The following is a 23,175-nucleotide window of genomic DNA, read 5'->3' as shown; positions in this document are numbered from 1 at the left end:
CTAAGATCAGCCATCAAAAACTCTAAGAAACACAGTAGTTCTCTCCTGACCCATATATAGGTTTGCTCCTCCATTAACCTATAAGGTGAGCAATATGACAGGAGGCAAAAAACTGAGACGCATGAACGTGTATCCTTTTACAGACCTGTTCGGTAGCTCTGGCGAGGCAAGTGGGTTGAAAGCTCACAGGTTCAAACCCACCAGCCACTCTTTGGGGAAAAGATGAGCTAGGCTGCTTCTAGAATGATATCGGCATTGGGAATCCTGTGGAGCGGTCCTTCTCCGCCCCGGAGAGTCGCTCGGAGTCTGAATCCATGGGGGTAAGTTTGGGGATGGACCGCCTGCGCTCCTGTTCATCCATCCGCATCATCTTCTTAGGTGCCCAAAATTTGGAAACTGTCCAGGTGAGGGCCTGAGGCTCGGGGGAAGATAACTAAGGTCTAAGGTTACATAAGGGGTCGGGCGAGTGGGGGGGAGTGTCGGCGGTTCCGTGTTGGTCCACTAACTGTAAGGCCAGCTTTGGAAACCACCAGCTGCTCCAAGGAAGAAAGGTCAGGCTCTCGATTCCCGAAAAGAGGTGCAGTCTCGGAACCGCCACCACCACCCCTCCCCCGGGGCAGTTCCACCCTGTTCTACAGCATCTCTAGGAGTTTGAATTGACTCAGTGGTGGTGAGTTCGGTTGTTGATCTTTTTTAAAGGTTACATAAACGTCTCATAGGACTATCATAGAGGGATTGGATTCTAGAGAAATCCTCTAGACTGGCTTCTCCCCCATGATGCCCTGTTTCAAGTGGCGCTCCATGAAAGCTGTGGACCCTAGTGATGGCTTTTCTTCTAAAAAATCACTTAAATATTAGTAGTCACCTACCAGTGCCACGAGTCCCTGCGTATCACAAATGGCTAAGATTGGAACTCACTCAGCAGCATCGCAGAGGAAATGCCTGGCCAGCTACTCCCCGCAGCCCCGGCAAGCCTGTGGGACGGCTCCACCCTGCACACCTGAGGGGGCGCTGAGTTGGAATTGACCCTGTGCTATGGGTGTGACCAATTACAAACGGTCCCCCACACTCGAGCCTTGGTGTATTCCTTTATTTTTGTCACAAGCCCCCCGACAGGCCTTGCCAAAGATGGCGAGAGGTCCAGTGTCCGTGTCCACTGGCATTTCTTGCCTTCCTCCACTTGATCCTACCCGAAGCCCCTGGGGTGAGAACTGAGGAAGAACCGAGGGCTTATCCTGGGATGACTGTCTCCATCCCCCCTGCTCCTCTTGCTCGGGGTGTGGCTGGCGAACTCCTGCAGCTGGCCTTCCGGCAACTCGGGGAGCTGGAGACATGATCCCCACCTTGGCTCTCTCCACCAACCACAGGCCCAGCCCCGGGGGCCGTTGTCGCTGCTCCCAGGAGCGTGGCCTGAGTGCTACTTGCATTGCGGTTGTCTTCCAGGCAGGTAGCCCCATGCAAGCACCCACTGCCTGGAATCAAACTCCTTTCCCCAGTGCTGAAGATGGGCAACACCCCCAGATGCCCGACCAGCTCCTCTCTCTTGGCCATTGACGTCAACAATCCCATCACACTTCTGGAGCAATCCGATCTGAACCTGCCTTGTGCCAAGGCCTTTCTAAGAAAGATACAGCACGGGGATGGTTTTCGCTCACTCTCTCGCTCTCTGTCTATCTATCTATCTATCTATCTATCTATCTATATCCAATGAAAAGGAGTGGACAAGATTCAGAACACAAAGCACTCACTTGTCTCTCCATGATAGGCTGGAGGAAAAAAAAAATTTTTTTTCACTCTTGATACGGACGCCTGCCAACCCAAGCAAACTGAGGGGGAAACAATCCGGCCATCGCTACATTCAATTCCGTATGCAAGGCTCCGCCACAATGTTTGTTTAGAAAACAGTCATCTTTCTTTGAAGCAAGGCACGGCGTCCTCAGGAACGCTAGCCCGTGAGCGAAGATGCTGTCGGACTCACATGGGAATATTTTTCGATCTGCCCATCAACAACGGGCACCTTGGACAATGGTCCCACAGCAGTGACCTCACTCCTCTGCTGGGTGCCTGCCCTCAGAATCACACCCTATCTTTTAGTCTCGTTCTGCAGGTGGTAAATATCAAGCATCTATCTGATTCCCTCGCTAACCACCAGGTGGGCACTTCAAACCCACCAACTGTTCAGCAGGCTAAAGGGAAGCGGTCTGCTCCCGTGAAGACTCAGTCTCAGAAAGCCATGAGAGGCATCCTATCCATCAGAATAGACCTGTGGCCGTGGGTTTTAGTATCTTATTCCCTAAATGAATGAGCCTGAGTGTTTTCATGAAGGGCAAAAGCAACCATATAAGGGTTGGAGCAAGAACTGCTCGGGCAGAGGGAATGGTGTGTGGCAAGCTCTTAGGGCAAGAAGGGGCTTGTTAAAAATCAAAAGCAAGCAACGATGAAACATACAACTTTCCTCTAGTTCCTAAATGCTTCCTCCCCACCTCCACCCCCACCCTCCACTCTCACGATCCCAATTCTACCTGACAAATCTGGCTAGACCAGAGGATGTATGCTGGTACAGATGGGAACTGGAAACACAGGGAATCCAGAACAGATGATCCCTTCAGGACCAGTGGTGAGAGTAGCAATACCAGGAGGGCAAGGAGAAGGTGGAGTAGAAAAGGGGGAATCGATTACAGGGATCTACATATAACCTCCTCCCTGGGGGACGGAAAACAGAAAAGTGGGTGAAAGGAGACATCGGACAGTGTAAGACATGACAAAACAATAATAATAATTTATAAATTATCAAGGGTTCATGAGGGAGGGGGGAGCAGGGAGTGAGGTGGGGGGATGAGGAGCTGACACCAGGGGTTTAAGTGGAGAGCAAATGCTGTGAGAATGATGATGGCAACGAATGTACAAATGTCCTTTATACAATGGATGGATGGATGGATTGTGATAGAGTTGTATGAGCCCCCAATAAAATGATTTTAAAGAAAAGAAAGAGGGTATCATCAAGAATTCTTTAATAGACTGCACAGTCCAGGGAGGCTGGGACTCGGGGATGAGGAGAGCTGTCAGTCTGTAGGAGCTGATTCTTGGCTTCTAGGTTTGTTTGAGGCGACAACATTGAAGGGCATGTACTTGGCCTGCACACAGCACTTACGGTCAGTTTTGCACAATAAATGAAATGTTTCACCATTTCTGCACTCGGGTCTGCACCTGCCCATCTGTCCCCAACACCTGGTGACTGAAAGCAAAAGGGAAGGCGAGAGAAGGGTCGGTCTCAAATTAAAACAGAGGGCTGGGAAAGGCGATAAAGAGATCTGTGTGGAGGAGAAGCCCTGATAAGGGGTCTCCTAGGCTGAAGGGAGATGACAGACCACTATCCTTTCTCTGCCCCCTTGACTCTCCCGGCACTCCTCACTCTGTGTCCTGAGACCCAGAGGAATGCTTCTCTTCTCTGGTGACCCCCTTGACGCGGACAGAAGAGGACTCGTCTCCCTCCAGAACTGTAGCTCCTCAACATTATAAAATGCTCATAGGCCCAATCTCAATGAGCCGCATTGTCCTTTAGTGACTCCTTGGACCTGATCAATGGCAGGGGATCAAAATCTGAAACGCAGCCATGAGGACATGGTCAGGTCTTCCTAGAATCTCTGTAAAACTGCCAAGACCATCACACCCCCTTCTCCAAATCGCTCCGGGGGCAGCGAAAGAGCTGGGGACAGCAAAAATCTACAAGCAAGCTGGCCCTGCGCTTCATTTGAGGTTGCAAGGGGGAGCGGAAGCAGAACCCTCAGATAATCAGAATGCCGGACACCATTTTCATGGAGGCAATAATAGGCCAAAATTTAAATTCCCACCCTCTACCCCCATCAAGGAATGTTGTCAGGAAAACTCTTGCTTCTGCTGTGCCCAGGCTGTACCCATGACCAAGTCTCATTCCCCCCAGTCCCTTTGCAGGACAGCGTGATCAGCTTTTCCAGACGTGACCAGACAGAGAAGGTCAGAGTGGTTACATAGTGAGGATGGAGGGATTCGATGATACCCACGAATTCAAACTTTGCCTTGGCTACAGAAATTATCCTCCCAGCCTGAGCTGCTAGAACCCCAAGAGTCCCCTAAACATGCTTCCGGTGCTCTGGCTCCCATCACCCACTTGAGAGAGATCCTGGTTACCTGAGGTGACCCAGCCCAAGACCAGGGAAGCCGTGAAAAGTAGGAGAAGGAGTTTCATGAATGACAGGTACTCAGGGATGAGAAGCTGCTGGAGGTGAGACAGGCAAGCCGTGTCCAGTCTGGGCCGTCCAGACTCTAATCTGTATGTATTGCCCCCAAGGAGAATGGCAAGGCCATGATCGGTGAACCAGCAAGGGGACAGTCATTTGAGGTCAGACAGGCAGACTAGTCATTAAGTGCCTGGGCTAAACCGCCGGCAGGTACACAGCCCTCTGTTGAACTTAACAGGAAGCTGGGGGAGGAGAAAGGAGTTCACAAAGAGAAGGCACGGTCTTACCTCTGAAGAGTTTTATAACACAGCTGGGGAGCCAATGGAAGAAAAATATCAATTCATTTCTAGTTACTGAGAAATAGAAGGAGAGAGAGAAGCCAAGGAATATGTGTGTGCGTGGGGGGTGGGTGGTGATTTTCTGTGTAGGAAACCCAGTAGGTAACCTCCAGAATCAGCAACTGGGAGAATAGATTCCAAGCGGCAGGACGGAGGAGGCCGGCAGGAAATGGAGAGCGAACAATGAGGAGCACAGGACGAGGACACATCCTGGAATCGATGGTGGTGATGGCTGCACACCAATTATGGATGTGATCCAACTATCGACATGCATGTTGCGTGAATTATACGTCGGTGACGCTGTTATAACTAAACACGTTAGTTTTTAAAATCTTTTAACTATGTGAGTATGTGGCTTAACTGAATATGTAAACTCACTCTGAGACAAACATATACAGAGAGAAGAAATGGCATAAGAATCAGACCTGGGAGGAAAATGCTTTCTTGCTGAACTCTTCAGCTCTGTGCCCATTATAACACCGCTCCTTCCTCCCACTGCAGACCTGTCCGCTCTACATGCACGAGCTTCAAATCATTGTAATAAGCATTTCCATTAATGGGCCAGAAGGCACGGAGCTATTTGCAAACCTGTTTGCATCACGCAGACCAGTACTTAACCACAGCGTCTCCTTGGTTCTGTGGATGCCTTCAGTGAGTCACTTCACCAGTCTGAGCCTCCGTTTGCCCACCCATTGAGGGAAAGAGAAGGTGACATCTACCTCTCTGATGGGTTAAAAGGACTTTATGAGATGAAGGATGAACAGACACTGTAGGGTCATATTTCTCTCCTGTATATACTTCCTGTGGTCGTTATACAATCTGTTATCCATTTGAGTATTAAGAGTGAAGGGATGGAGTTTAGTCTGTCAATCAGGTCGCAGCTTGGAGACCTCTTTTGGAGGTAAGGAGATAAATAGCTCATTGGAGGCGGGACACACGCTCACTCCCTGTGAGACCTTCCTGACAAGAAGCCACATGGAACTATCTTGATGTGGCCAGAGCCCTGGAGATGGAGGAGCCACATGGAGACCCACGCCAGCACTGAGAGGCTTCTACCACCACTGGATCCACAAAACTTGCTACCTACTGGCCTGTGATCTTCCTGCATTCGGCATCATTGCATGGTTGTGTGAGTCTGAAGAATGTATGGACTAGCATCGACATATGGGGTAATATCAGACTATGGACTTGATCTGGACTGGGCTGTCATGTTTTCTCAATACTCAATCGCTCTTGAATATAAATCTCTGTCTTATACACATATGTATTGAGATAGTTTATTGTGCCAGCCTGGCCTATAAACACATATGGAATTAATTGAAGGACGGAGAGATAAGTGGCTCTCGCTCTTTGATCATCAGACCAGTGGGCGGCTGCCTTGCTTGTTCTGTGCCTCAATTTGCAAGCTACACTACCTGTGGGACACCTAACCCATGAACTGTATCACTGTAATTTGAGGTCCCTTTAAGACTTGCCTCACAAGAGAATTGGAATGTACATCTCTGGAACTGGGGACTGATGGTTGGTGACCTGCCTTGCTGTTTGCTGCCTGTTCTGGGATAGCCTACCTCTCTCTAAAGAGGACTACCTAGCGGCCCTCAAGACTTGAAGGACTCACAACTCTCTCACAACTCTCTCATGGGAGTGAGTTGTATTTAGCCATTTGTACTGCTTTATAATTTAACTGTTCATTTCTTGTATCATACATCTATCTATCTGTATATAATTTAACAGTTCATTTCTTGTGTTATCTATATATATATATCTTTCTAAATATATATATATATATCAGCAATCTGGTTTTATCTCTCTAGAGAACTCTGTCTAACACATGTGTGTTTATGAATTTGTTTCTCTAGTCAATCCGGACTCACACACTTCTTTACCCACACCACTTCCCCTTGAGCTTGACTAGGTGTATTAAGAGACAGACCCGGGGAGCTATCAAAAGATACAGTATCTGGGGTCTTAAAGCTTGAAGGAAAACCAGCAGCCATCTAGCTGAGAAGCAACAAAGCCCACATGGAAAAAGCACACCAGTCTGTGTGATCACAATGTGTTGAAGGGATTAGGTAGCAGACACCAAAGAACAAAAGTCACCATTTTGTGCTCACCTTCCCCATACAAATGCTGAAGACAAATGTGTGCATAAGCAAGGGTGGTGAAGAAGGCTGGTGGTGCCCGGCTATCAAGAGATATAGTGTCTGGAGTCTTAAAGGCTTTCAGGTAAACAAGCAGACATCTAGCCCAGAAGCAACAAAATCCACAGGGAAGAAGCACATCAGCCTGTGTGATCACGAGGGGTCAAAGGGACCAGGTATCAAGCACCAAAGAACAAAAAAATCATATCATCATGAATGAGGGGGAGTGTGGGGTGGGGACCCAATGTACATCCACAGGTAACTGGACATCCCTTTGCAGAGGGGTAGTGGGGAGGAGACAAGTCACTCAGGGTGTAAGAACTTTCCTCTAGTTCCTAAATGCTTCCTCCTCCCCCCACTATCATGATCCCAATTCTACCTTACAAATCTGGCTAGACCAGAGGATGTACACTGGTACAGATAGGAACTGGAAACACGGGGAATCCAGGATGGATGATCCCTTCAGGACCAGTGGTAAGAGTGGCTATACCAGGAGGGTGGAGGCATAGAAAGGGGACATAGAAAGGGGGCATAGAAAGGGGGAACCGATTATAAGGATCTACATATAACCTCCTCCCTGGGGGATTGACAACAGGAAAGTGGGTGAAGGGAGATGTCGGACAGTATAAAATATGATAAAATAATAATTTATAAATTATCAAGGGTTCATGAGGGAGGCGGGAGGAGGGAGGGAGGGGGGAAATGAGGAGATGATATTAAGGGCTCAAGTAGAAAGCAAATGTTTAGAGAATGATGGGGGAAACAAATGTACAAATGTGCTTGATGCAATGGATTATGATAACAGTTGTATGAGCCTCCAATAAAATGATTTAATTAAAAAAAGAGAGAGACAGACCCAGGGAAATATCAAAGGTGTTTTAATTCAACTCAGGAATCTGGAGAGTTCAGACTCAGGACAGCATGATCTTCCTTTTGTGATCTCAGGCTTGCAAGCACCAAATCGACTCAGGATAGATCTGGAAGGTACTTGGGCTTCACACAACACAGCTTATTAGTCCCACAGAAAATATAGGCCACCTCTTTCTTGCCACACTCATCACGGCAGGTACCATGGAGATTCCAGCATTTTCGGGTGTCGCCTGATGCAAAGAGAAGGGAGCCCATGTCAACCTCCAGTGGAATTGAGTCTCGAATGTGAGAAGTACTTACAGAAGGGCTCTAGGTGGTACAAATGGTTTGCCCTCGACCGCTAACCTGAAGGTGGACAGTTCAAACCCAGCCAGAGGTTCCATGGGAATAAAATGCCTGGAAATTTGCTTCTCTAAGAATTGACAGCCAAAAAAAAAAAATTTTTTTTTTAAAGAATTGACAGCCAAGTTACAAGTTCCGCTCTGTGGCACATGGGATCGTCCTGGGTGAGGATAGCGATGACACAACAGCAGAAGGCCAGCAGGGCGGGGAGACCACAGACAAAGGAGGAGCCTCAGCTAGCCAACTCCACTGGAGAAGCCTTGGTGGGGGACACGTAATGAACACTAACCATAAAACCACTTGCAAAACTAAGATTAAATGAGAATTGTAAAGCCGACGATTAGGTTCAAAGGTAACAGTTATCATTTGATCTCCCTTTGGACCCATTTAAAAATCCTTTCTGTTTTTAATATTTTCTGTTTTCTATTGTGGTTTTCTGTGTTTGGTTTTGTCATTGTTGTTGGGTTTGTTATTGTTTGGGGGTCCTTTTTGTTCTTGTTTATATTTTGTATGACTTTCTGTATATGAAATCCAACCTATGTAAATCTGAGGCGATGGTAACTGGATTAATAATTCCCTAGGGGTATGGCAGGGGAGGTGGGGGAACATAGGGAGCTAACAACAATGAAGACAAGAAGAACATTGATCGTGGTGAGGATTTTGCAACTTTTCTTAATATGGTTGGGTGATTAAGTCGTGAGATATGTGAAGTATATGCTAATAAAACTATTTTTAAAAGAGAGCAGTATATGTGGTAGCTGTGTGTACGATAATGATCCAACATAAAGTACAATATACCTACAGTACATGAAGTGGCATGGCTGCCTCGGCCCTCCTCATCTATCTCGCAAGGGGAAAGAGAAAGAGGCAAGGCCAACATCAGCCCAAGGCTGGTTCCCATGAGGTGGACATCCACCCACCTCCTCCCTCCATGCTTTTTACTCGTTCTGACACCACCCCTCCCGCCCTCCCATGACAAGCTCTGCTTCTCTGCTGGGTTCGATACTTTGTTGCGAAGGTCACACAGGTCTCTCAGACCCTGCTCCTAATTATGGGGTTTACAAAGGAAATAACCGGTTACAATTCAGGATCAAAAAGGACTGGGGACACAGTTCTTCAAATAGGAAAGCTTCTACTCAGTCATACCTGCAGGCAGGTCTCTCTCTGGTCCCCGGCCCCTAGGCTCTCAGTCTGGCCTTTGCCCAGCTCATACAAGTGTGTCCAAGCCCTTTCATTCCACTGATAAACGCCCAGAGTCACACCACTCTACCAGGAAGCCACCTGCCCAAAGACACTGGCCTCTTTTGCTCTGTGGGGCAGCATGCCCACTCTAGCTAGGAAGCACACTGGTTTTTCTCAACAACCCCCTGGCCCTACCACTCCCATTTCTGTGCTGCTGGACTCTGCCACGCTTCGCACCACTGATTGCTGCTCACCCACTGCACCCCCTGTGACCTTGAAAACCGAATTTCTCAGTCTAGGGAGGAAAAATAATCGTGTGGTGTAGGCAAGCGTAAACCTTGAGTTCTAATTTGGAATAGGAATACCAGGATAAATGAATAAATAAATATTCTGTTTGAAAGCATGTGCATAGATAGAATTTCTGCCTAGATCTTGTCACTGAAAAGGCTTGGAAACAAGGACTAACCAGCAGAAATGGGTATTCCACAGACCCTACATTGTAGTCTTCACATACCATTTCCCCTGCTGAGGCTGATTATGTTCAAACAAACACCTAGTGGGGTTTGGTCTCTTAGTTTGGAGGGTTAAGGTCATGGTCTCGTGGGGTACCTCTGTGTTTTCAGTGCCCTCTGCCCTCTGCAAGGTTGTGTGCAGTGTCTGGGTCTGGAAGGCTTGTAAGAGAATCATCTCAGGTGCAGTGCTTGCTCCGTTTGCCCATCGCGTCACCGAAAGGAGAGCCAGGGATAGAAGGACATGGAATGTGTGGCTAGATTGGGAGCCATGAACAAACAACTTCCTCTAATCAAGAACTGGAGGGTGCCTGACTATCATGACTGAACATCTTGCTCCAAGCATCTTGACCAAAAGGGCAGGGAAGAGGAGAACGTGGAACAGAATTGCAAATCCTCATGAAATCCAGGCTTTCTGGAGCCACCGAGGCCCAGTGAAGGCCTGACTTCTTGCCCTGAGATCATCATTAAGCCTTAAACCAAAGGTTGCCCTGAAGCGTTCTTGCAACCAAATCATACGTTAGTTTAATTCGTAACAAGTGTTGGCTCTCTGGATTGTGTTCTGTTCAAGAACTGGCTGTGTGGGATCACAGTGGCATCACCGAGCTGAAGAGTCAATAAGTTTGGGGCCGGGGAGCTGATGGGAATGGTGGGAAATGCAATTTGTCCAGGAAGGGGAACACGTTGCTCAAGTTGAAGAACGTGGACCGGACTCCATGGTACTGGACTGTGCACATGGACATTGTTGCACTAATGCATGTTCTGCTGTGTTGCTTTCAACAGCTCTAGAAATACTGTTTCCCACCAAAATAAGAGGCAATGGGGCCTCTTGGAGAGGGAAGACTCCAGTCATTGGACAAGAAATGTACGAGATGAGCCTGAAATCTTACACAGTGCCAGAAGCCATGGGAACTCCCCAAGACAATAGGGCTTTATCCAACTCAGAAGGCACGTTGAGGAGGTGCCCGCTGGGCATTGGTTCTTTGATAAGACTAACAATTGCAACAAATCTCAGTGCTTGGGAGATAGCCTCTTGAGACTGAGCCTTGGGTGGTGCAGACGACTGATGCGCTCGCACGGCTGACTGCAAGACGGGAGGTTTGAGTCCCCCGGAAGCATCTCCGAAGAAAGAGCTGTCAGCCTACTTCTGATAAATTAGCCTTGGGGACTCTGTGGGACACAGTCCCACTCGGACGCCCGTGGAGTCCGGCAGCATCAACCGAACGACAACCGGTGGATGGTGGGGTTAATACTCAGGAAATCATATTTAGGGGAAACTACCGAGCCACAGAGGTTGATAGGAAAACTCATCTATTAGCTTAAAAATTAGTAAGCACTGATCCTTCGTGTTCTCTCTCAATGAGGGGAAGTACCTCTTAATCTAATAAGTCCACCTCACACACACATGCTCTACGCCCCACCCCCAGCTGCCCTCTCTCTGCCTTCAGACTTTAGTTCAATGCCATTCCTTTTAAAATCGCAAATCTGCCCGCATTGCCCTTGCTGTGCCTTCCCTGTTTCTTCTGCTCACTGCCTTCCCCAGTAGAAGGTAAGTGCCGAGAAGAAAGGGATCATGTCTGTCTGTCTGTCTGTTTTCTTCACTGCTCCATCTGCAGCATGTATCACACACAGTACCTGGCATGTGGAATCAACTCAACAATATGTTCTAGATCAATGAACTAGTGAAGTCAGGATGTAGCGACTCTCCCTGAAATCTAGCTGCCGACCTGGGCAGGACACCAAAAACCCAACCTAGCCGCTTGCCCTAGTATTGAGAGAAGCAAGGTATAAGGAGAGCGCTGAGAGTCTGCGCATTTCCCCAGAGCAGAACCAATTAGGCTCTTGAAAACAGAAAAGATGAATGCAATGAACTACTGAAAACAGGCCAGTCCGATGCCCTTCCCAAGCCTCAGGTTGGCAGGGGGGAAGTTCCCGGGAGAAGTTCAGAGGTGCCACAGAAAACAAAGGCGCTGCCTCTGCTGCCCCACGCAGTTTCATCTTGTTCCATGCTGACCCCTGGACTTGATATAGTACTTCAAGAGGCGACTCACGCAGGCAAGGGGCTCGCTGCAGCGAGGTGGCATCACTTTACTAGTAAATAGTTTGGGGGTGCTGTCCTATTCCCCCGTGAGTACTTTTTCACATTGTCCCCTGCCTGTCCATCCTTCCAGCACAGAATGCCCTGCCCAGGATGCACTCTCCTACACTCCCCAAACCCCCCTGAAGAGGTGTAGGTTACCTGGAACAACCTGGGACAGGAGCAGCAGCACGGCCAGTGTCAGCAAGACAAGCTTCATGGCTTGAGGTCGCCTGAGAGCGTCCGAATGTGTGGAGGAGACAAGAAGGCAAGACAATGGGCAAGAGCTCAGGACTCTCTGGCTCCTTCTAATCAACTCGGACACATGTCACTTGCACATGCCCTCAGCACCGTAGGGACAGTCCCCACCCACCCCAACTCCCAGCCTCGGAACAGCCTGTCTTCCCTCACCCGCCTCAGTTGCATCCCGATGTGCCCAAACTGACACTGTGTTGCTGAATATGCCCAGCTGACACACCTCCCTTCAAGCCTTGCAGGGCCCAGCAAGGAGAAATAAATCCTGCCAGCATGCGGTAGGGGGTCTTTGTGGTGCTGTGGAGTCCCTGTCCATTCGCAGTCTCCCTGCCCAACAGAGTCAAACTGCCCCTTACGGTTTCTGAGGCTGAAGTCTTACCAAGTCTTTTCCCCACAGCCACTGGCTGGCCCAAACTACCAACCTTTCAGTTAGCAGCCGAGGAGTACACAAATAAGATCCTTGGTTTGGGGGATAAGTAGATTTTTTTTGCCACTTCGACATGTTTTCCATGTACAATTCGGTGACATTAATTCCATCCACCATGCAGTGAGACCACTTCCATCATCTATTTCCAGATTTTTCCAACACCCTTGATAGGAGCTGGGAGACCCCCTTTGTGGTTGCTTTTTGTATAGGCAAAGTGCAAACGTCAGTTTGGGTTACTATGCCCAAAAAAGACGTTTATCAGGGGGTCGCCAGGGTGGGAAGGGGGAGAGGGAAAAAAGAGGAGCAGATACCAAGGGCTCCAACAGAAAGCCAATGTCTAGAACACGATGATGACAACATATGCACAAATATGCTGGCTGCAACTGATATATGGAATATTATAAGAAATGTAAGAGCTCCAATAAAATGATTTAAGGGGGGGAAAAAGAAGACAAACTTACTGCCTTTGAGTCAATTCTGACCCTGGCCCCTGTGGCTTCCATAGACTGTGACTCTTCATGAGAAGCCCTTGTGGCATCATGGTTATGAGGTGATCTGCTAACGACAAGGTCAGCAGTTTGAAAACACCAACTCCTTCATGGGAGAAAGAGGAGGCTTTGTATGCCCGTGAAGAGTGACGGTCTCAGAGCCCCTGCCTATAGGGTATCGGCATGATACATTAGTTTAGTTTAACTCTTTACGGGAGTGGAAAGCCTTATCTTTCTCCTCTGGTTATGATAGAGGCTCAATATTCTCCAGGGACCCTTGAGTGAACCTCATCCTACCAGGATGTTTCTAGAACAGGGCCCCTGGGTGAGGGACCCGAGAAGATGCCTTGTGTTCCCTTGGCTGCAGGTGGTTTAGAACCAGGTGGGAGAACGCTTCAGCCAGTCACTGTGTTTTGACTTTGGCTTTTACGTAAATAGATTCCTTCAGGTTTGCCAACCCTCTTGCTGCTGACCTCGGTGGTGGAAGGGAGGCACGGCTGTTCAGGGTCGTGTGACTCCATGCTGGGAGCTTGAGCGGGTGGGGCTGCACCCGTGGGAGCTGAGGGCACGTGGGAATGGTGTGTGCTCTGGCCGTTCAGAGGAAGCAGGAGCCAGAGATGCCAGAACTCTCTCCTTTTGCTTGAACATCACATTGGACCTGCAGCTTCACCCCGGGCCACCTGCAGTCATGAGGCTTCTCCTGCTGACATTTACTGTGCTGCTGCTCCTGTCCCAGCTCATTCCAGGTAACCTGGGCGTCTGCGGAGGAGAACCAGGGAGAGGCAGGGCTGACCTGACCGGGAAACCCAAGGGTGGAGCTCGGGCTGGCAGCAGGAGGTCGCTATTCAGAAGCACACTCAGAAGCTGCCTTTACCAACAGCAGGCACCAGACCTTAAACACCATGTGCATCTTGACTTCATCCAGCCATCAGCCTGCTTGGCTGATGCCGAAGTTGCCTAGTGGTTAAGGAAGAGTGGAAGCCCAGGGGTCGGGGCATGGGAATCAAAGCGGGAAGGGGAGGGGAGCCATCGTGGCCCTTTTGCAGAAGAGTCCCCAGAATTGTCTAGACTTTGTAGAGATTGCAGCTGCCTTAACCGGAGAGCAGAAACTCCTACGGACTGTTCCCAGCTCTGTGTCAGACCCTGTGCTGGCAGCGGGGGTCACAGAGATAAATGGCATGGTCCTGGGGAACTCGAGGGGGGCGGACAGAGCTGCCTGAGGCATCATGGAGGGAGGCCAGGGGTCTGGGGGGCATCCAGGAGGGACCATCCCAGCCTGAGTGCCAGAGAATACTCCCGGAGTGGCCTCTGAGTCTGAGAAACAAGTGGCACTGAGCAGACAGAGCTGGGTTAGGAGGGGGCCCTGGCTGAGCCGCCCGCCTCTCAGAACAGGGCAACGTGGAGGTGTGGCTTAGGAGAGCGGCTGGCACAGCTTTTGCCCAGGTCTAGAGGGAGGGTCCTTGAGCACCCCTGGTGAGAGAAACCTGCACAGGCCTAAGCAGCGAAGGGCCCAGGTCAGACTTGCCTGTTCCACTAGCTCAGCCCACCCCAAGATTGTGTGTGTGTGTGTGTGCGTGCGCGCGCACGTGCATACGTGTGTGTGCGTGTGTGTGTGATAAAAGTCCCTGCTGGTGGATCAGCAGCTAACACAAAGGTTGGTGGTTTGAACCCACCCAGCAGCTCCTCTGCAGAAAGGCCTGGCAATCTGCTTCCATCAATATTCCAGCCAAGAAAACCCTTGGGGCCGCCACACATGGGCTGGACTCAACCGGATAGCAAGCAGGTCCCGTGTCAGGGCTTCGGTGGTCAATGCACACACAGGTGACCAAATATTCACATTTCAACCACCTCCGTATGTTCAGTAACATTCATTAAGCTCCTCGTGTTATTCAGCCAACACCTTTTACCATCCCCAAATGTTCCATCACCCTGAACAGAAGCTCAGTGTCCCCCAAACACCATGTCTTCCCGCCTACGTCCCTCCTCTCCTCTCAGTCACAGCCATCAAGTTGCTGCCGACTCAGTTTCCAAGACTGGAACTCTTCAGGGGAGTGCAAAGCCCCTTCTTTCTTCCTTGGAGAGGCTGGTGGCTTTGAACTAATGGCCTTAAGGATTGCAGGTCAACTGGTAATCAGGAGGCCACCAGGGATCCCTCCACAGAACCACTAATAAATGTCCGTCTCCCGCCCTACATCTTCCTAGGCAGAGATTTCACGGAAGCGGCCCCACACAGTGGTTGGCCTTGGGGGACGGACTCACTTTGTGCAGCATAATGTCTATGCCTCGTCCGTGTTGTGGCTTCACCAGGACTTCTCTCTGTGTGGCTGAGTCATAGCCCATTGAGTGTCTGTGGCACATTTCGTTCATCTGTCCCCCGTCGGTGAGCTTTTAGGCTATTTCCACCTTCAGTCTATGGGGACTGCTGCCAGGCACACTGGTGTACACGGCTCTACCCGTGCCCCGCTTTTCATTCTTTTGTGCAGGTGCCTAGGAGTTGAGCTGCCTTCCCAGCAGATGGGGATGGGAATGAATTTCTTCAAACAAGTGAATTCTTCCAGGGTTGCAACATGGTTGCAAAATCTGCTGTTTTGTTTCTTTGTTTCAGTCATTAGCCAAAACACATTAAAGACACAAACAAAGCACTCTTTGCCATTTACAAGTGGACTTTTCAGCCACACAGGGAAGACAGACTCAATGCTAGATTTTTCTATATTCACAGATAGGCAAGATAATTATTTTCCTGTCACCTTCCAACGGTGATATTGTTGATATCCTGAATCAAAATCCATTTGAATGTATTTGACGAGTCTTCATGGTTTACAAGTCTTTAACCTTACTGAAGTTCACATTGCTCCATGGTTCAGCAAGGCGAGCTTTCTGGGCCACGATTTAGAACCCCATGGTCTTGCTGTGAAAATCAAGGACGGCAGCCTCAACATGGATAAGAACTGAATGTAAAGAAGCCCCAAATGCTCACAACTGCACCAATAGGGAACATCACGATAAATGGAGAAAAGATTAAAGTTGTCAATAATGTTTGTCTTGTTTGGGATCGACAATCAGTGCTCGTAGAAGCACCAGTCAAGAGCTCAAAAAAAACAGAATTGCCACACGAGACCCAATCTGCTGCACAGGACCTCGTTAGAGTATTGAAAAGCAAGGTTGTTACTTGGAGGACTAAGGTGCACCTGACCCAAACCATGGTGTTTTCCATTGCCTCATCTGCATGTGAAAGCTGGACATCAGGAGACTAGAGCAGTGGTTCTCAACCTTCCTGATGCCGCGACCCTTTCACATAGTTCCTCATGCTGTCGTGACCCCGCAACCGTAAAATTAATTTTGTTGCTACTTCATCACTGTCATTTTGCTACTGTTATGAATCATCATGTAAATCATAATGTGTTTTCCGATGGTCTTAGGTGACCCCTGAGAAAGGGTCATTTGACCCCCCCAAAGGGGTCACGACCCACAGGTTGAGAACCACTGCTGTGGAAGCCCTGATGCTGGTGACAAATTCTGCAAGTACCATGGCTGCTAAAAAGACAATCAGGTCTATCTTGAAAGAAGTGCAATCAGAATGCTCCTTAGAAGCAAAGATAGCAATTGATGGATTGTGATAAGAGTTGTATGAGCCCTAATAAAATGATTTTTTAAAATTTTAACAAAAGAAGCAAAAATGGCAAGACTTCATCTTACATTCTTAGGACAGATTGCCAGGAGAGACGGGTCACTGGAGCAGGACATCCTGTTTGGTTAAGTGGAGGGGTGGTGAAAAGAGAGGGAGGGCCTCGAGGAGATGGAGTGACACAGTGGCCGTATCAGTGAACTCAGGCATGGGAACCACTGTGAGGATGGAGCAGGACCGTGCAGTGTTTCGCTCTGTTGTGCATGTAGGGTCGCCATGGGTCGGAGTCGACTTGATGGCACTTAACAATAACAACCACAAGGCATAGGTTGAGGAGCTGTTTTAGGGTCCCCTGGTAGTATAGCGGTTACTAGTTGGTCTGCTAAACACAAGTTCAGCAGTTCAATACTAGCAGCCGCTCCTTGAGAGAAAGATGAGTCTTTCTACAGCTGTAAAATGTTACCATCTCAGACACCCACAGGGGCAGGTCTTCTCTTTCCTAGAGGGCTGCTGCAAATCAGAACCGACTCAATGGCAGCAAGCTTTTGGTTTCCTTGCAAACTACAAAATTAAGATGAATGTGGGACTTGAATCCCAAGACCCCTTATCTGAAGACCTGGGCTGGCTCTGGCATCAAGACTGCTTTTCTGTGCTGAAAGGCTCAATTTATCAGCAAGATATGATTTCAAATACAAAGTTTCAGACAGTGGGGTTTGCTCGGCACTTTGTCCTTGTGTTGAATTACAAAGGCCATTTCTTTGTTCACACTTGCTATCTTGTATAACAAGATAATTTAGTCTCCATCTTGTACCTCTTGTCCTAGACCTTGAATTAGCCATTTCTTCCACAAGCCCTGATTTCTTCTGGTGGAAACCTGGTCTTTCAAAACTGCAATCGCGATGCCGGCGATATTCAGTGCTACTGATTTGCTTAGGGTTTGTCGGACATATGAAAGGAAAGGGGGCAAAGAAGTCAAGAGACAGAGCAAACAGGGAGGTTTATGCATGCCTACCCAGGGTCCTTTGACAGCAAGGCCAGGGGTCTCTGGGTCAGAAAGCTCCAAAGGACAGCAGCACCTTAAAAAGGAACCCTACCACCATCGTGTCAATTCCAACTCATAGGGAGCCTCTAAGACAGAGCTCAGCTACTCCCTCTGGTTTCCAAAGCTGTCCATCTTCTCAGCAGCAGCCAGTGTCCTCTTTCTCCCTCAGACCAGCAGGTGGGTTCAAACTACCAACCTTGTGATCAGCAACCCAACACTTAACCCACTAGACCACCAGTGCTGCCAGGTGTATATCATAGGGTTCTTATCATGATAGGAGTTCATCCTGTCTAGAGCTAGCAGAAGGATCCCTGGTGACTTAGTGGCTGCAAACCACTGTCATTTGAACCCTTTCTGGTCCCATAAAAATTTGCAGTCTGGGAAAGCCAAAAGGGGGCAGTTTTACCGTACCCCACAAGGCTGCTATGAATCGGGCTAGCAGAAATGGGATACAATTTTGTGGGGTATGAAAAGCAGGAGGCTCCAGGTTGATAAAAGTCTGCTTAGTAGGCCTATTTTAGAACAATGGGGTGGGCAACAATTTGAGTATGGCCCCTGCAGCCCCTTGGGACTAATGTACCTCCAGGGGCTCCAAGAAGTAAACAGCTGAGGCCAGGACAGGAGAGGCCACCGTGGACTTAGTGAGGAGCGATGTGGAGGGAGAGACCTCACTCTCTACCCCCGGAAAGCGTCACAGTCCTGGAAACCTACAGGGCCAGCTCTACCCTGCCCTAGAAGGTCGCTATCAATGGCGATGGGGTTGGCTTTCTGTTCTTTTGGTTCTGAGTGATGTGGAGAATGTTTTCACACACTTCTTTTCCACATACGAGGCGGTGCCCCAAAATAACCAGAATCCCCCTCTTTATTTTTCCTTTTTTTCACCAAAGCTATGTTGTTTTTTTTAACTAAACAACCTTATCACCTTCAGAGTACTTTCCATTACACTTAATACATTTGTCCAATCTGTGAATCCATTCGTTTTTAAAATTTTTTTAAACATTTTATTAGGGACTCATACAACTCTTACCACAAATCCATCAATTGTGTAAAGCACATCTGTACATTCTTTGCCCTCATCATTTCTGTGAATCCATTCTTGGAAACATGTCTCAAACTCATCTGTCTGGATGGCTGACAGGACTTCTCTGATTTTCTATGTCAACAAATCGCTATCCTTTCATGTCCCTCTTTATTTTCGGAAACAAAAAGAAACCGCACAGAGTGAAGTCAAGTGAGTAAGGTGTGTGAGGCAAGAGAGGCAGGCTATTTGTTGTGCCAACATCTGGGCACACTGAGGTGGCAGCATGAGCAGGTGCATTGTCTTGGTGGCAAATCAGGCCTTTTTGTCAGACACTGTTACACAATCTTTTCAGAACCTCTAAATTGAAACCTTGGTTGAGAGTCTGATCTGGTGGAACGAACTCCAAATGCACGTCAGGTTGACATTTGCATCCATCTGGGAAGTTGTCGGTCGGTCTAGAATGAGGTTTGTCATCAATCGACATTTCACCTTTTTTGAAATGAGCACCCACTAGTACACTTGAGTTTTACTCACGGTGCTGTCCTTCTACGCTGTGTTCAACATCGCAACATTTCTGCAGCGTTTTTCCCAAACGAAATTTCACAGCCGCACACCGTTCTCTTAAATTGGCCATCACAAAAAAAAAAAAGAAAAGAAAACAAGGTCCAAGTGAAACTGCTTTATGAAAAATTCACTGGGACCAGAGAGAACCTTCCCAGGTGATACCACTGGGTGCACCAAAATCAGAGCAAGTTCCTTCAGGCTTGCCTAGCAGGAGAAATGCATACTGTGAAAGTTCTGCTCAGCCCAGCACAATTCCAGGTTATTGGGGTTTTGTTGTTGCTGTTGTTGTTTTTGTACCCCCTCATATGCAACTCTCATTTGGTAGGTGTCACTTTTAACCCAATTGAGTTGTAAGCTTTTTTAAAACTCCTTTATGAGACATGGGTTTTACAAATATTCTCTTCTGGTTCATAAATTGCCTTTTGAGATACTTCACAGTGTCTTTGGAAGGACAAGACCTTTTCGTTTTGAAGAAGCTTGATGTGTCGGCTTTGTCTTTTGTGACTCATGCTTTTAGCATCTGATCAGAAAAATCTTTTGCTGAAATGATATGTTTTGTTAAAGATACACTTAGCTCAATTAAGGGGAGGGGAAAGGTTTAATCAAAAATACATATAGTTGCCTAACCCAGGGTCCAAAAGAGTTTCTCCTAGCAGTTTTACTGTTTTGACTCTTACATGTCAGACCATTGTCCATGTCAAGGTCTTTTGTGTGTGGGTATGCCAGAATCATCCCTTTCCCCATTTTAACTGCCCAGCAGATTTGTGGGGGAAATCGATTGACAATATAAGTCTAGATCCATTTATAGGCTTTCTTCTAATCTGTTGATCTAAATACCCTTAACTGTCACAAAGCTTGTGGTTGGGACAGTTGGGAACTATCCCAGTATATTACACCTCTCCATTTGGGTCATTGGTACAACCCATCCCCCAAATTGGTGGAATATGAGAACTGTTTGTGCAAACTGTGTTAGGCAAGGTTCTCTATAGAACCAAAATCAGGACACTTGTAGATAGATAGATAGAGAGAGAGATAGATAGGTTTATACAGCGAGAAGGAATCTAACAGCTAATTAGTCCACACAGCAGTACAAAGGACTCTCAGTTCCACTCACTTTTGTGGAACAGTTACTATACCAGAAGGCCTTCAACTCACGTGGGCTGCTGGGTCCAAGGTCAAGGGAGCAGACAGGGGAGTCTTCCCTCCATCAAGGCAGGCAGAGCTGGCCTGCAGGCAGCAGACAGAAGGGTAGGTCAGCAACAGTCAGTTGCTCCGGAGCTTAGTAAAGCAGCCCGGATGAGATCTCAAACTCAAGCGTGGCACCATGATTCACCAACCTCAAGCTCAAGCGACGTACGCACCAGCAGCCTGGTGAAGCAGGTCTCAAAGGAGCCTCAAGCTCTAGCAACACGATCCACAGGTTGGCCTGGCCCACAGGTAATGTAGCACACAGGTTGAGGCAGAGAACTAGCTAACGCAGCAGCATGCTGGTCCCATCATCAGGGAGCAAGAGAGATGGGATGGCAGCTGCATTTATTTATTTCGGCCGTCCTCTAATCAAGCTGCGACCTGATCAGACTCCATCCACATGTTCCTGTTGGCCTAGTCGGCACAGCAAACCTAGCTGTAACACAAGCCTTGTAGTTTGCCAGTAAGTCACAATTCTGGAGCAGGGAAGTCATCAAAATTAATATGAATGAACCTTGACAACATTCTAAGTAAAGTGGAAAAAAAAGAAGGTTCCAACCCTATAAATGTATTGAATGATTCTATTTATATAAATTTTCCCGACTTGGCAAATCAACAGAGGCAGAGGATGGAAGGGTGTTTGCCCAGGGCCTAGGTAGCAGTGTTGTCCCCCTAAAGTGGATTCCAACTCATAGTGACCTCATCTGCCCCCATGTGTGACCTTTCAGAAGCAAAGCACCAGGCCTGTTTCCAAGGAGCCTGCAGGTAGATTTAAACCACCAACCTTTGGGCTAGTAGCCCAACACTTAGCCATTGCACCACCCAAAGAAATCAAGAGTGACTGAGTGGCTGCTTCACAGGTGTGGAGTTTCTACTTGGGCGATGAGAAAGTTCTGAAACTAGATGGTGGTCATGGGTTCCCAGGGTTGTGGATATACTTGGGGCCAATGAATAGCAGACGTTTAAATGGTTAACCTTATGCTGTGTGCTGAGAAAGCACATTGCAAAACTAAGGCTCTTGATATGACTGGAGAGCTGGCCGAGGTCCAGGCCACATGCCTCCTCCTGTCCTAAGGGGCCCCGTGTCGCATGCTTCTGCCAAACAGCACAGACCATTGCCTCTGCCAAGTTTTCCTTTTGCACATCTGACTTCAATGCAGCTTCTGCGGGGGAAAAAATATGCTGCTTTGCCCACCTTGCTCTGCTTATTCTGAGCTGTATGGCTGATGTTAAGAGAAGATTGTGAAACTTCTACAGGAGTTAAATATCGTGTTAGCGTGACGAAACCACCTGACTGGAGTGGTGAAGCAACACCTTCCTCAAAAGTGGTACCACTTCGAACTGACCCAACTGATGGTTAGAATAAGCTAACATTACAAAGTTATCACTTTTCTACATCAAAATCCCCTTTGCACTCCTTCAGCCTTAGACTACTTAGCAATTTTGCCTGTCACTAGTCTGTCTGTTCCTTCAACGGACTCTTTGCCTTTAGAATTTCAATAGAACTCTCCCTTATAAAGCTATTGTAACTCAGTTTAACACAGGCTGCTAATGTCTTGATGCCGGAAAAGATGTCATTGGCCGAAAACCTGTCCCCTGGAGCCACCCTGACCAAGAAGGCCAACCCCTGCAGAGGCGCCAGCCCCTGCCAGCCCACGAGCCTGGCACCTACAAAGATGTGTGTGTGTTGACCAGTCAGACAGACCCCAGCTGCACACGTGAGTCGTGGGCCTGGCCTTTCTGAAGCCCCATGACTCCGTAGCTCCTTGGAGCATCTTGTCAGGAGATTCGTGGCTATATTTCTCCATTTGCAGAGCACCCGTTCGTCATTACTAAAGCTCTCTGCTTTTAGTTTAAACCAGTTGTCTTTCTTCTCCTCTGGCAGGGGTTTACCACAAGAATAAAAGAGGGTGCAAAGAAAATGGCCCAGGTTAAAGGCAAAGAAACGTGGGGGGCCTCAGTCATGCCTGTGTGGTGAGCCTGTCAAATCCAGGCCCCCCTCCTGTAGGGCTAACCCTGATTCTTCTCTCCTTCCTGTGCCAGGCGACACCCAAAAGTGCTGGAACCTTCGAGGCAAATGCCGCCCACGATGCTTCAAGAGGGAAAAGGTCTACGTCTACTGCATAAACAGTAAACACTGCTGCGTGAAGCCTGAGTTCCTGCCAAAGCAAATGCCATGGTTGCTGTAAACGTTTTGGAGCTGAAGCCACGAGGCTGGGCAGAGGCTGGTCCAGGGAATTCCTGAGCTCTAGTAAAACACTCCGGCTGGTCCTGCTGATCTGCCCCTGCCATTCTGGGGAAATCCCCCTTAACTGGGCCTGTAAGGTTCAGACTATTTCCATAATCAGCATTAAAAAAAATGTATTTGCCTTTTACCATCTCGTTCTCTCACAATTGTGCAGCGGAACTTTCCAGAAACTACATGACCTGTGACGGCATCAGAGGTGATCTTGCACTGCTGAGGGTCTAGCAGCCAGAGACTTAGGGGCCTCGCTGTGGCCCCTTTGAGGGATGAGCGCAGTTGTTCTTGGTAATTCTGCTAACCTCCTACTCCTCCACGTTGGGTCTGTTCCTACTCTCCGTGGTCTCCTGATCCTCTAATAAAAGGCTGCTGCGAAATCCCAAACGGTCCTTTTACCTCTGCAGACGCACTAAGAGTAAGAGCACGTTGCTGTTCCCTGGGTTTGCAGACGTACTTTCCTTTCCTTCTTCATTTCTTTCTTTCTTTTGATCATTTTATTGGGGCTCGTGCAACTCCTATCACAATCTGTACATCCATCCATTGTGTCAAGCACATTTGTACATTTGTTGCCATCATCATTCTCAAAACATTTTCTTTCTACTTGAGCCTTGAGCCCTTGGTATCAGCTTCCCATCTTTTTCCCCTCC

At 48.2% G+C, this 23,175-nt stretch overlaps 1 protein-coding gene across 1 annotated transcript; it reads left to right on the top strand.

Annotated features, from left to right (window-relative positions):
- Positions 1–13,534: 13,534 nt before the first annotated feature.
- DEFB123 (defensin beta 123) lies at positions 13,535–22,475 on the top strand. Its single transcript, XM_075527950.1, has 2 exons — positions 13,535–13,592; positions 22,330–22,475. Exons 1-2 carry the CDS (start codon positions 13,535–13,537, stop codon positions 22,473–22,475), a joined length of 204 nt encoding a protein of 67 aa, XP_075384065.1.
- Positions 22,476–23,175: the final 700 nt, after the last annotated feature.

This window comes from Tenrec ecaudatus, chromosome 12 (assembly GCF_050624435.1).
Source record: "Tenrec ecaudatus isolate mTenEca1 chromosome 12, mTenEca1.hap1, whole genome shotgun sequence".
In the NCBI taxonomy this organism is placed as follows: Eukaryota; Metazoa; Chordata; class Mammalia; order Afrosoricida; family Tenrecidae; genus Tenrec; species Tenrec ecaudatus.
This window is presented reverse-complemented; position numbering and strand designations above follow the sequence as displayed.

Coding starts and splice junctions, on each gene's coding strand:
- DEFB123 (XM_075527950.1), top strand. CDS start 13,535: ATGAGGCTTCTCCTGCTGACATTTACTGTGCTGCTGCTCCTGTCCCAG. Junction 13,593..22,329: donor CCTGTCCCAGCTCATTCCAG/GTAACCTGGGCG, acceptor TTCCTGTGCCAG/GCGACACCCAAAAGTGCTGG.